This window comes from Myxine glutinosa, chromosome 6 (genome assembly GCF_964187855.1).
Source record: "Myxine glutinosa chromosome 6, kmMyxGlut1.1, whole genome shotgun sequence".
NCBI classification, from domain to species: Eukaryota; Metazoa; Chordata; class Myxini; order Myxiniformes; family Myxinidae; genus Myxine; species Myxine glutinosa.
Genome location: NC_136266.1, coordinates 106,056,016 through 106,070,688, shown reverse-complemented (window position 1 = coordinate 106,070,688; position 14,673 = coordinate 106,056,016). Strand labels below are relative to the sequence as shown.

The following is a 14,673-nucleotide window of genomic DNA, read 5'->3' as shown; positions in this document are numbered from 1 at the left end:
AAGCTCATGGTCCTGCTTCTTCTTCAAACCCAGATAGATGGGCTTTTAAAAGAGGCATCCTTGAATCAAACAGACAAATTTTTATTCCAAGTAAATCAATTATTTGCTTTCAAACGGTGCATTTTTTAAATTCTACCACAGCAAGAATCCTTTAATTAAAATTAAGCGTGTGAACGAAAGGATGGACGCTTCTCATTTTAGTAAAATGGGGGCTGGGGGTTGGGGAGCTACCTCATAATAAATATCTTCCGTGTTTCGGTTCCTCGTTTCGGTTTCCGGTTCCTCGGGCGAGTGAAGCGTACTTCGAGCTCTCCACGGCATCGAAGTTTAAGTGTTTTCCCATTCTTGTCTTTGTCAAATTTCCACTGGTTATTTTGCTGTGTATGTGTTATTGTGTGTTTCTGGTTGGTATTGGTTTGTAATTCGTACAAACTTGTGTGTAGTTAATCGTTTTCTGAGTCGTACCTCGTGCGCGGCCTGTTAACTTGGGCCTTCCCTCCCCCGTCGGTGTTTTGTCGGTTTGGGTTATTTCCTCCGCTGCATTGCTTGTTTCTTTTATTTTATTTTCTCCCCCTCACCTCACCTCCCTAGACAAAGAATTCTATATTGATTCTTTCTCCCCTCCCGGACACGTTTGTTCGCTCTCCTCCTCGTCTTGGCTTGTGCCCCGCCCCCTGTATCTCGTTTCTCTCCCGCCTCTGCTCCTTCCTTCTCAAATCCACGTTCTTGCTTGGAGACTTTTCCCAGATTGTTTTTCATGGTTTTCATGGTTCTGTTTGGATATTGTTGGAATATGTTTAAACTGCAGCCGTGATGCTGACGCCGCCCCCCCCCCCCCCCCCAGAATTTCCATGTTTTAAACGTTTCCCAGTGTGTACCCTGGTCAGAATAGGTACACCGTATCCCTGCGTGTCGTAAGAGACGACTAAGAGGGCGTCAGGAAGGGCATCCGGCCATAAAAACATTGCCTCAAAAAGAAAACCATGACAATTACAACTACATATTGGCAGGGTGCAGCCCGAAGTGGAGATCGGTTTCTGAGGTTTGGGACATGGAATGTAGGGACAATGACAGGGAGATCAGGAGAAGTGGTGGAAGTATTGGTCAGAAGAAGAGTGGACATATGTTGTGTGCAAGAGACGAGATGGAAGGGAAGTGATGTGAGAATGGTGAAGGGTAGGCAGGGACAGAAATACAAGTTTGTGTGGCAAGGGTGCCCGGAGGGCGTCAATGGTGTTGGTGTCCTGTTTTCTGAGGAGTTTGTAGACAGTGTGGTGAGTGTGACTAGAGTGAGTGATAGGTTGATGATGGTGAAAATGATGATTGGAAAGCTCTTGGTGAACGTCATCTCGGGATATGCTCCGCAGGTTGGTCGAAGCAATGAAGAGAAGGACAAGTTCTGGTGTGCGATAGAGAAGCTGATGGAAAACGTGAAAGATGAAGAAGTTGTTGTGGTGGGAGGAGACCTGAATGGACATGTGGGAAGGAGTATGGATGGTTTTGAGGGAGTTCATGGGGGTTACGGATATGGTGTGAGAAATGGAGAAGGTGAAAGGATTTTGGAGTTTGCTGATGGAGCTGATTTGTTGATTTGTAATACTCAGTTCCAGAAAGAGGATAATAAGCTTGTTACATACACGTCAGGTGGGTCGACGACAACCGTTGACTACCTGATGGTGCGTAGGCGAGATAGGGGGCACCTCCGGGACACAAAGGTGATCCCGGGGGAGGAGGCTGTTTCACAGCACCACTTGGTTGTCTGCGACATAAAAATGAAAGGTGTGAGGAGAGCTCGGCGGGTGAAGTACCAACCAAGAATGAAGGTGTGGAGGTTGAAAGAGGTGACAGTAAGGGAGGCATTAAAAGAGAGGCTGAGTAGGGTAGAGGATGATGTGGTTGAGCTTGAAAGTGGTTGGATGTCAATGAAAGCTAGTCTGTTGGGAGCCGTTGATGAGGTATGTGGATGGACAAAAGGACCACCGAGGCACTCGGAAACATGGTGGTGGGATGATGAAGTTGGAAAGAGGATTGACGAGAAGAGGAAGAAGTTCAAGGAGTGGCAGAAGGCGAAGGGTACAGGAGCAGAAACAGCAGAGCATGAAAGTTATAAGGCAGCCAGGAAGGCTGCAAAGAAAGAGGTAGCAAAGGCGCAGGAGGCATGTAGGAAAATGTTCGGAGAACGCTTGGATTCGGAAGAGGGTCAGAAAGCAGTATTCAGGATTGCAAAGCACATAGCGAAAGAGAGGTGTGACGTGATGGGGGTGAGTTGCTTGAAGGATGAAGTGGCACAAATCGTTGTCGACCCAGATGGAATTAAAGGAAGATGGAAAAGATATATGGAAATGCTGTTGAATACAGAGAATGAATGGGATGGCAACATAGAGACTAACCCAGTTTTAGGACCGGCAGAGAAGATAACTAAGGAAGTTGAGGAAGCGATAACAGCAATGAAGAGTGGAAAAGCGGGAGGGCCGACGGGAGTTGTGGGAGATATGTTGAAGGCAGCAGGAAGTTGGGGTGTGAAGAGAATGACAGAGATCTGTAATCTGGTGGTGAAAGAAGGCCGCATTCCAGTGGATTGGGAACTGAGTACCCTCGTCCCTCTATACAAGTGGAAAGGTGACCCTCTGGAGTGTGGCTCGTACCGAGCGATAAAGTTATTGGAGCATGGAATGAAGGTATTGGAAAGGGTGTTGGAGAGGAGGATAAGGAAGAAAGTGAAGATCGACGAAATGCAGTTTGGATTTATGCCAGGAAGAGGAACGACAGGTGCGCTTTTCATTGTGAGGCAGTTGCAGGAGAAGTACATGGAGAAGAGGAAGAAGTTGTTTTTTGGGTTTGTTGATCTAGAGAAAGCATTCGATAGGGTTCCACGCAAAGTATTGACATGGGCATTGAGGAAGTTAGGAGTGGAGGAATGGTTGATCAGAGTAGTGATGGCAATGTACAAAAGAGCGCGCACAGCTGTAAGGACGAAGGACGGGAACAGTGGTGAGTTTGAGGTGAAGGTGGGAGTGCATCAGGGGTCGGTACTAAGTCCACTACTATTTGTAGCTGTGATGGAGGTGCTGGCTCAGAACGTAAAGGAGGGTTTACCGTGGGAGTTGTTGTATGCAGATGATCTGGTGTTGATTGCGGAAAGTATGGATGGACTGAAGGAAAAGATGAACAAGTGGAAGGAATGTATGGAGACAAAAGGTCTGAAGGTGAATATCGGAAAGACGAAGGTGATGGCAAGTGGTAAAGCATGTGGTGAGGTGGAAAGAACTGGGAAGTGGCCGTGTGCTGTGTGCAGGAAGGGTGTCGGAGTGAACTCCATTCAATGTACAATGTGCGCTGAGTGGGTTCATCAAAAATGTAGTGGTCTGAGAGGGTCATTTACCAGTGTGGCAGCTACATTCAAATGTAAGGTGTGCACATAGGGAGCTGCAGATGGAGGAAATGTTGAGTTGGATCTTGGAGACGGCGTGAAGCTGGAAGGTGTGAAAACATTTTGCTACCTCGGAGACATGCTGAATGGAGAAGGTGGATCAGACTCGGCAACGGTTGCTCGAGTGAGATGTGCATGGAAGAAGTTTCGGGAACTAAGTGGCGTGCTGATGAGGAGGAGAGTGTCGCTGAAGCTGAAGGGAAAGGTGTATGCTGCATGTGTGAGAAGTGTTATGATTTATGGGAGCGAGACATGGGTAATGAACGTAGAGCAACAACGAAGGCTGGAAATGGTGGAAATGCGAATGGTTCGATGGATGTGCGGAGTATCGTTGAGAGAGAGGAAGACAAATGATGAATTGTGAAAGATGATGGGAATATTGCCTGTGATTGATGCTGTGAAGAGGAACAGGCTGAGATGGTTTGGTCATGTGTTGAGGAAGGATGAAAGTGACTGGTTGAGAAGAGTGATGGAAATTGATGTAGAAGGAAGTAAAGGACGGGGAAGACCGAGAAAGACTTGGCTAAAGATGGTGGAAGAAGAAATGCGGGCAAGGGGGTTAACAAGGAGAGATGCAGAAAATAGGGCAAAATGGAGAAGATTGTCATGGGGACCGCAAGGCTAACCCCCACTCTAGCAGGGAAAATGGCCTTAAAATGCATGTTGTTGTTGTTGTTCCAATGGCAAAAATCACATCCATAAACAATATCCATGCATTTTGAGATGCTTTCTAGTTTTACTTTAAAATGTCCTACGCACCTATAATCACAGCGAGGCCTTCCACAACTGTGATATGGGTGTCAAGTAACGATGCAACACTCTTATTCTAACAAACTTCAGGCATTGCTCTGAAGATGGACTCTATGACCAGCTCATTCATCACCCAAATCCAGAGATTGCTCACCCCTGACAGGGAAGTTGTTGTTGCTCCACATCAAACCAGGACAGGCATGCCTAATGGAGAGAAATAATAGAGGACAAAGAGTCAACCTGTTGGTTGTCTCTGCCTAATCATTTGTTGCATAATGATATGTCCTCAGGTTTAAATATCATTTGACCATGTTGGCATATCCAATGTCCATTATCTAATCACATTGTTACGGTTTCATCACTTCTGTTGTTGTGGTCTTCACCCACTTGACATATTTCTGATATCATGTACTATTATTATCTTCAAAAGGTTTATTGTTCATGAACAGTTATCAAAAGTTAAAAAGGTTAACTGTAAATGATACAGGAAACCGAACCGGAAGACGACGAGAGGGAAGACTAAGAGGCATGGCGAGCAAAGTGGGACAAGACGTGTGACGTCGAGCTCCGTAGCGAGCGTTGTCTAACGAAGGTCGCGAGGGAATTTTGAGTTCATTGAAAGGACATCCTGCGATAGGTATTATCGCTGGGATTGAGAAATCTGCGTAGTCAGGTTTAAGCCGAGATTCCGACGAATCCTTGCCTGGTCACATCGACTCAAGTAAGAGCCGTCGGCCATTTTGAACCTCGTGCTTCGTTCACCGACAAAGGTTTTGCTACGCGTCAGCTCTTCTCAACATCCTATCGTCTGTCGGGGATGTGTGTGCGCGACCGTGTCATCTCCAATTACGTTGCGGTTTGCTGATTGAGCTGTGAACGTGCTCCTCTGGAGGGCGCCTTTATACAGTTTCGGCTGTGTGACTGCCATTGCCATCTATACGGGATTCGGGTCTCGACTGGACAGCGGGATTCGGGTTTTGACTGGACATCGGTCTAGCGATCGCTGGAGCGAATCAACTTCGCCTTGGAGAAGGTTAGAGAGATATTGAGGAGTGTCTTTTTTCACTCACGTGGAGCGCAGTGAGTTATCGGACTTTAGTTGATGGTACCATCCTAAGATATATAGAGTGCACTCTGGATTGCTATTGGTTGTACCGTTATTCTTGTGTATGATTTTTAATACAACATTTGTTCATTTAAAATCATTGGTGTGGTTTCACTATCAATTTCTAACAGAGAATAACATATTTTTCTGCCGTGGCTCCTCTCGGGATTCGGAGGCACACCGTAACCAGGGGGTCGGGGAGGAACACGTAACAACATCCTTGTTATTCATGTTTAAAAAAAACAACATAAAAAACACCAAAAAACACGTGGTGCGGTCATCATCCATCATCCATCATACACACACACACACACACACACACACACACACACACACACACACACACACACACACACACACACACACACGATGTGAATATAGAGGGCCACGCATGATAGGAATTGGTTACCTGCAAGCTTTCTTTCGTATGTGCACCATCAAGGTAGAAAGTGAGATGACCACAGGGTACAACTTGTGCTCTACCCAACCAACGAGTGCACGCCAACCCTGTATGCACATTGAACATAACCAGTCCTGAAAAGGACATCCAAGCCATGGAGGCCTGCAGTACTGCATTTAAACCTTATTCATTGGAATTCATTTCTGCAAAGCACAACAACTAACCTTTGTGCATGGCAGGAGTGAGGCAGAATGGACGTGCAGAAGTGAGATCGTTTGAGGACGATTGTGAAAATGAGGAAGTTGTTACAGCTGCAAAAATGAAGGTAATGGTAAGCAACAAGTTTCACACTTGCATACATCTTCCTGTTTATTCTATCTTACTTTTTGTGATGTACTTCCACTGATCCCACCTCTTACCTTTTCAGCCATTAATCCTTTCTTTACTCAATTCCAACTCACTTCGTCCTCAATTTCGTACTCATTTGTAGCCCCGTGCACCCCCAAAGAACTCACCGTGACCACGATCATGCAACCACAAGTTGACAAGGCACAGGGCGAGCGCTGCATTATCTCGCTGGTGCTCTCCTTTGAGTGACAATGTGATACCGTCTCCTATTTCATTCACTTCCTTGTCCATCGACCGGTTCACCGTGAAGTCCGAGAGGTTTGGACAAAGGAACAGCGGACACTGATATCGTGCAAATGAGAAGAAAGAAGAAGCAGGAAATAAACCGGTTTTCAGCCAGAACTGCCAATAAAAATCCATATGCAAGATTTTTTGGAACAAAATGTTAGCGATAACCCAGCCAATGGTGAACACGAATGTTAGTGCACTCATTAACATTATAAACAGATGATCAAGAAACTGAAACAAAGATGAAGACTCAGTGTGTGCATCATCTACCTTGGTTCTTTGCCTACCAGAGTTTTGACTGGAAAGCCTCATAAAAACAAAACGTTTTATAAAATCATTAAACAAAATGGCATACCACATCATAAACAAGTTCCACAAACTTAACGAAAAGTACAAACGCACACAAGACAACACGCACGACTCAACACAATATTTGTCGTCATGTGGTCAATTGCCATGTGTCTTTGTACTCCGTTAGACCAATCACCACAGAGTTATGAATAAGTCAAATGACCGAATGAAGGATTACTATATTCTTTGTCTGATCAGATGATCTCGATAATCACACTCAGGTCAAATACTATCACAGACCAAAGCAACTCGCTCACAGCATCCTGCTACTGAAAATGCAAATACATCAAGTTGGCTATACAGGTGTTACGGTTCTCCGCCGCCATTCTTCCCCTTACCAAGGGGGGATTAATCCCCTTGTTCTTTCTGGGCTTGACGGAACCGAGTTGAAACGTCCCTTCCGGGCAAACGCAAAGTAGGGTTTCGGGACCAACTCTCGCTCATACCTAATTCCCTGCGCCGCCACGGAAGCGAGGAAGCAAGCCTCGCACGAGCCACGTGTGGTTTAGGTACGACGAGTCTACCTACCTGCGCACCTCCACCACTAAAGTCGCCACCCGAGCTTACCTGCTCCTGCGACTACCTAAACTGGGGAAGGCCCCTCCTGGCTCTTTACCCCTCTGATGCCCTCCTTGGCATTGGGCTACCAGGGTCCTTCCCTTGGATCCTCGGGCCCCACTGAACAACTCACGACTACTCTGACTGGCTCCCAGAGCCTACCTGTGGCCTCACCTGGCCGACAAACTACCAGTGGCGGAGTGCACCAATAACCATACGCACCAATTAAGCCACACGCCCAGCCCATGTCACTGCCTCATGCACCCACCAAAGCACTACGTGCCACTACCTGCACCACAGGTGTCAATATCCAAACAATTTACCTGAGCCCTCTACCTGGGTTTACACTACCCCCCCCCCCCCCGGGCTTTCGCGAATGGGTCCATTTTCCCCCATTCACTCCTTCGCACCATGCATTCCACACCTTTTATTCCACACCAAGCATTCCACATCTTTTACTTTCACACACCATTTATGTCACACACCACTTTTCTCACACACCGATTGTGCTCACACACCTTTTCCCATACACCTTTTCCATTTGTCTCACTCAACACAATTCCTCACACACACAGCATCATCTATCTAACTGCTTTTCCCCTAAGACTCGTGCTTCCCCGTCATCCCATTAAACTAAGCACACCCTTCGTCGTTATCATCCATCTAATCTCTCTACGTCCCCACTACCGCACAAATGTCACTACTTAAATCTCATGTCCTCCACTGTCATCTAATTCCCTAACAATTATCCTAGCCCTCCCTCGGCTAGCTTCGGTGCCCCATGGAGGTAACCATCACTGGTCCCTACATGTGCCTATACTGCCATCCCCCTAATCTAATGCTCCTGGGCCCGGTTCGTGTGAGGAATGGTCAAACTACCATTCCCCCACGTAGGGTACACTATTGCCATTCGTCCACTGCACTTAAGCCTCTTCGTGTGGAAATACATCGTCATGGCTCGACCTCGAGAGGCCGAGCGATCCGTTCGGGTGGTTGGTCTACTGTAGGTTGGGTCCGTCCGGCATTTTCGAGCCAGAGGAGGAGGCATGGATGAGCCGAGGTTCAGGGCCCCATCCCTGCGTGGGGCCTCCCGGTCCCACGCATGATGGCCCAACCGCCCACGGTCGGAGCATCGCACCCGCCAGGGGGTGCAGCTACCGAACTCCCCTACCTCCCCTTGAACCTTGCTGTTCGCCTTTACCGCCACGGCGCGGCACCAACAATACAGGGCGGGGGCCGGCACGAATCGTGCACGTCAGTCCTTGTGAGACCGCCGCGGCATCGATCCCCACCGGTCCCTGCCGCACACAACTCACCGAGGGCTCACGTCGGCTATCCGTCGCATTGAACGCTACCCCGGTCTGTGTCGATGCTTGAGCCGCGTTCTCACACCTCGCGACCCACTCCACACTCGCACACCTAGGCGTCCCCGCGCCTTCCATACACTCCCTACATTCTGTTACAGCACACTCTTTCCGCACACGGTCCGGTGTGCATTCTTTCTCGCACTCTGTTATAGCACACTCTGGTGCACACCATCCAGGCGCACTCACGCCCCTCATACACTTCATTACACACTTTTCCTCCACACACTCCTTTACCACACACTTTTCTGTTACACACTCCATAACACAATCGGCTATCGCACACCCTCGCACACACTCTTCCGTTACGTACTCCGTAACGTCCACCGGTGTGCACTGCTGGTACACACCCAATCCTCACACACTTTTTCTCCACGCACTCGGGTGTGCACTCTTTCGCACACTCTAACACACTTCTCCGACACACTCTTCCCGCACACATTCTGATGTGCATTCTCCCTCACTCTGTAACACACTTTTCTTGCACACACTCACGTTCCGGTGCACACTTTTCTCTCACACGCGCGCCATTCGCCCTCATACACCGCACCATGGACCTTCCACGACCGCCCGGGTTTCGTCCATGTCCCAAGCGCGCAAAAACCCTTTTCATGCCAAACATGTTCGCGCCATTATATCTCACCTTGGGGACCTTCTTCTCTGGCAGCAGCACCTGCAAACCTTTATTGGGGTTAGCAAGCCCGACATCACGGTGCAAATAGACTTTGAGTGCAGTCCATTTCCTTCTCCCGTGATTCATTTTCTATCTCTGCCGTATCTTCGGCCCCAATTGTTTCTGCAATTTCTTTTTCCCCGACCACCGCCGGCGTGCATGAAATTTCCTTTTCCAATTCGGCGGCCGTCGGTTTTTTTACACCCTGTGTCGCGATCTCTATACTCCCGGTCAACTTAGCTGCGCTTTGCCCAAGCTCGCTCTCCACGCGTTCCTCACACCGCGTTACCTCGGCGTGTCCCAATGCGACCTCGCTCGACCTGCGCCCAATGTCCTCCCCCATTTCTTTTAATATCTCCCCTCGGGTGTCTATTTTTTCATTCAGTTCTTTTATGTCCTCATTAAACTTGACCATAAATGCCATCATGTGTGTCATAAATAGTTGCATGTCTTTAGAACTCACTTGCACCATGGGTTTGGCCTTCACCGCCACGTGCGAGGCGCCGCCATTGTCTTTACCAGCTGCGGCACCCTTTTCAGCTTCCACTACCAACTGTCTCTCCTGGTCTTCCTGTGGGTCCTGGGTCATTAGTTTTTCATCTACTTCTACCCCCACCGGCATTCGACCGTCTTGGCTAGCCATGGTACGAATATAATTTGGCTTTTAAAAACTAAATTTTGGTCCACTCGTAATTTCAAGTGCGTGAAGCGCACTCCAGGTCCAATCCCACTCCCGACACCAATTGTTACGGCCAATATATACAATTGGTGTCCAAAATTTTGTCCAAGGTTCCAAATCCCCACTCCTGACTACCAATTGTTACGATTCTCCGCCGCCCTTCTTCCCCTTACCAAGGGGGGATTAATCCCCTTGTTCTTTCTGGGCTTGACAGAACCGAGACTTGAAACGTCCCTTCCGGGCAAACGCAAAGTAGGGTTTCGGGACCAACTCTCGCTCATACCTAATTCCCTGCGCCGCCACGGAAGCGAGGAAGCAAGCCTCACACGAGCCACGTGTGGTTTGGGTACGCCGAGCGGATTGAGCACCACGTGGTCCGTGCAGTTTAGTAGTGGAACCCGATTCGAGCGGTTCTATTCGTACCAAGCTTAGCCAATGAGGAAACCACAGGAACGATCGAATGGAAAAAAGGAAGAACACAGGTTTAATTATTCCCACACGTATATACAATGACCGGGACGCAGAGACACAGGGCAGCACTTAGACAGTCTTATCTTATCTCCCGGACTCGGGCCCGTCACACTCACACAGGGAATTGCAGATGGATTGATGTCCCAGCCAGACGCATCGACGTGGTCGTCCAGGAACGGCCCCGTCCGGCTCTCCATGGTCCCAGTACGTCCCGCGAAGATGGCAGCAGGCGATGGAAGGAACCTCGTAGCGTGTCTCCCGGACAAAGGCAGCCGATGAGGTGGAACGGCAAATGCGGGACTCTCAGCGTGGCTGGCGATTACACAGCCGTTGTTACTCGCACGACTTAATGCACTGTATATGGATCGGCCTCCAACTCAACTGAGCGTCACTTATAATAGCGCGTATTTCGGTTCATGCGCGTCTCTTTTCACCCGCGCATCTCTCAAAGTTCTCCGACGCTCACAACTCCTTTTCAACGATTCCTCCAGGTTGGTTAGTGCGCGCGAGCACTCCCTGGGCAGCAGTTATCTTTCTCATCAGCGAGTCCTCAAGTCCTCCCGGGGGCTTTGTGCAACGGGTTATATAGGTACGCCCCCGAACCTTCTGGAACCCCCTCGAACCTTCTTACCACGCCCTGTGACGCAATGCTGCCGCCACCACCTCTGAGCCCTGATTGGCGGCTCGTGCTTACCGGAAGCGCTTCTGCCGCCCCTCATTCGGCTCCGCCCCGACCCGCCTAGGCCTGCCTCGTGCTAATTCGCCCAAAATGAACCAAAGGTAGCGCAAGGGGCATGAGGCTAGGGAGGCTGGAAAGTCGGTAGAAGTAGGACCTATTCTCCTGACTTTACTCAACGCAGAACTAACATAGGAAAAGGACTAAGCTCACAAATACGAAGAGATAACTATACTATCGTGAGGCGACATGTTGCTTGTGCGACTAACTATGAGGGGGAAATTTTAACCTTTATTATACTCACTGTACAAACTCAAAACCGCAACACAGGGTTTGTACGACCAAATTTCCAGGGGTTTTCCGGGATAAAAAGTTGTTTTCCAGGACCGTTGATACAATTGTTTTTATGTAACAAGTGACATTGGCATAAACCACAATAATAAGAATGAAACCTTGTTTGTTTGCTGTTACTGTATTCCATTAAATATTTCAGTAACTAGAAACACCCGCTTTAGGAGCAGCTTTGGGGAGGGTGTGGGGATAGAGGGGTAGCTGGGGCAAATATATTATGTGCCATGGCTAAGAATCCTCCCTGCCTGCAGTTGGGGGTCAGTAAACCACTTGCACTGTGCAAGTGAAAAATTGCAAATACACCCCCCCCAAACCCCCCCCCCCCCACCCCACCCCCACCTCGCAGGGTACTACCAGCACGAATGCAAAATTTGGCAGACATTGGCCCAGCCCTGTTTTTACCTCTGCTACCGAATGTGGATGGAGGTTATGAGGTTTTTTTTTCACCCCTGTCTGTGAATAAGATATCTCAAAAAGTTGTGGACAGATTCAGACGAAATTTAGCAGAGAGGTTGGGTATGTGAAAAGGAGGAAATGATTAGATTTTGGTGAAGATCCGGATCCGGCTGCTATAATTGTTAAGTGATTCTTCACCATTGAGTGACAGGGCTAAAACCGATATACAGCAGGATATCTCAAAACGTTATATGTGGATTTGGACCAAACCTGGTCGAGGGGTTGGGTGTGTGATAAGACCGAATCGATTCCATTTTGGTTAAGGTATTGTCGTGTTCCTAGAGATTAAAATCCTCCAAGGAAACAGATAGCCTAACGAGCTGACACTCTGAGGCATTCAATCAAAAATGACGGTCTTTTTTACACGCGAGGGAAAGGAGAATGATGAACTTACCTTCACAGGTCCCACCGGACGTCTTCGAACCTGAGATAGTCAAGTCAAACCGACACGGATTCAAAATGAACAAAAATACCGGCAATAAAGAATGCACAATAAAAATAAGATTCCTAAATGGGACGTCCCCACACAGACCTGTATACAGACAAAGGGAAAAATAAAGGTGAAAATAAAGCGTGCAATTGTGACTTAGCTCTGGTCCCCCTGATCGTCCGGAAACATCACAGGCCCTCCATCCTCACGTGGCAAAACCCCCTGCGGCGCAGCCCGCGAGCAGGAACCGGGCCTCCGTGCGCAGTCCGCTCACTCCTGGCTCCATGCACGAAGCGAAGCGAGCAGGCCGCGCCCGCTTGGTCACTCCAGCCACGCTCGTCCTCATGATTGTCGGGACCTCCAATGTCCCCAGCGCAAGAGCGCAATAAAATGTTCATGTGGTCGTCAAGACAGCCCTCACACAAGAGCACAACCGCGACTGCACAGCACCAATGTTCCAACACAAGCAATAGTCGACCTTGACTGTTCACTATCAAAGTCCCGAAGCAGAGAGAGAAAATGTCGGCCTTCCAACTACTTTGTACTCAAGGCTCTGACGTCATCTGACGCCACCCATGCCTGCTCCTATCAGCCAGTACCTCTCTTCGTTGCTCGGCAATCCTAGCCACTCACTGCTCTTCGGGTCGTGGCCTCCCGGACCTGCCTGCTTGATGTTATCACACGTCGGTGGCATCATTGGTGGTTGAATGTCCTGTCTCCGGTTAGTTTTTATTTCGTGTCGTTTAATGCACTATTTCCTGGCTTTGTGTGTGTGTGCTGCATCATCATAAGGAACAGAGGAAAAATAACAGAGGCCATTTACATACAGGGGATTTACCATTAATCCCGAACTAATTAACATATCCCCACCCCTCTCATGAGGACACTTATACGTGCTTACACGACATCCGGTCTAAACTAATTTCCTACTTATGATACATGGGGTTTCTTCTTCTTCATCGTGACATACGGAGCATGGTAATCTATACACTTCTACCTTGACTAAGGTAACCATTGCCTACCCCCCACAAACGTTTATGAATATGGATTCGGATTCGTGAATTATTTAATTTTTGAAGTGATTCTTCACCATTGAGAGATCGAGCAAAAAGCGATATTTAACACATTTTAAAAAGTTGTGGACGAGTTATGAATAAACTTGGTGGATGACTTGGTTAGGTGACAAGAACAAGCCAATTCGATTTTGGTTCAGTTCCAAATCCAGATTCGGCCTATCATTGGGATAGAAACCATAAGCTGTTCAGCCTGGCGGAGGTATGTGCTCTACCGAGTGCCCTTCGAGTTTTCTATGATTATCATACGAACGTACATGCACACACACACAAACACAAACACACCTACCCCAATTTCAAGCGCTCGCTGTTGAAGAACTGCAAGAGCAGCTGCGGTTTGCTTAACAGTGAAAGCAGGTATTCCAGGCTGAAATGTGGGGGGGGGGGGGGTGGGGGGGAGAAGAAACAGAGACAGAGGATTTAGTATTAGTATACCAGGTACAGCACAGAGCTTTGGGGGTGAAGGGTGGGTAGGGAGTGCAAACATGGGTTTCAAAACAATAAATGAGAAGCATATGCACTGATGGTACGATACTGAAGGAAAAACACAAACACGAGATCATCAGTTTAACCAGAGTGGATTACCAATCACATAGAAGGACTATTCACATGATAAAGGCCTCAAAAGGACTTGCAAAGGGAAGATTTACAGTAACAGGGTAGAGAAAAGATGTGCAATAAATAATAAAATAAAACAAATGTTAAAAGAATAATTTTATGTGATGTTGACATGAGCATACCTTAAATATTCCAGCTTTCTGCCAGGCAATTTCAGGAAGTGTAGAACCGAGCATGGCTGTGTGATCCATCCCAAGAGATGCCACTCCACACACGAGTGGTTTCCTGCAATGATAATAAAAAAGCACCGGAAATGAAGCCACAGCCACTGGCCATCCAAAAGTAATTGGATATTTAACAACTTGGAATTGCTCCATAGTGATAAGATCAACCTGACCACGTTGGTACAATCGTATGCTCCTCCGATGCCAACCTCCATTATAGCCACGTCCACCTGGATAGGGAGCACAGCAAATTTTCCCCAATAATGGAAACATGGCAGAGATCATGGTAAATCATCAGTCGACATTAAATCCCCGATATCAGCAGTAGGATCAAAGTAGAGTTCCCCCAAACCGACAGACGGTGATGTCCCCACCCTCTTACCATGACAAGTCGGTGGTGCCCCCACCACCTACACAATACCAAAACCAAACAGGGATGACCTCCCCAACTTCTTTGGGTTTATCTCAGCTGCCAAGAGTGACCCATC

At 48.1% G+C, this 14,673-nt stretch overlaps 1 protein-coding gene across 6 annotated transcripts in view; it reads right to left on the bottom strand.

Annotated features, from left to right (window-relative positions):
- The window catches only part of LOC137430147 (folylpolyglutamate synthase, mitochondrial-like), a 78,228-nt gene that overhangs the window by 23,701 nt on the left and 39,854 nt on the right, over nucleotides 1–14,673 (bottom strand). For 4 of the 6 annotated variants that reach the window (XR_013623842.1, XR_013623843.1, XM_078780334.1 and 1 more), the window contains exons 8-14: nucleotides 14,354–14,415; nucleotides 14,144–14,246; nucleotides 13,693–13,770; nucleotides 6,201–6,375; nucleotides 5,910–5,996; nucleotides 5,695–5,792; nucleotides 4,335–4,384 (exon numbers count right to left, since the gene is read on the bottom strand). Coding sequence is in view for 4 of the 6 variants with exons in the window: in XM_078780334.1 (XP_078636460.1) it covers nucleotides 4,335–4,384; nucleotides 5,695–5,792; nucleotides 5,910–5,996; nucleotides 6,201–6,375; nucleotides 13,693–13,770; nucleotides 14,144–14,246; nucleotides 14,354–14,415 (653 nt within the window). In the remaining 2 variants the exon portion in view is untranslated. The remainder of the gene's footprint in view (nucleotides 1–4,334; nucleotides 4,385–5,694; nucleotides 5,793–5,909; nucleotides 5,997–6,200; nucleotides 6,376–13,692; nucleotides 13,771–14,143; nucleotides 14,247–14,353; nucleotides 14,416–14,673) is intronic. The other 2 variants (XM_078780335.1, XM_078780337.1) reach the window with 1 other exon arrangement.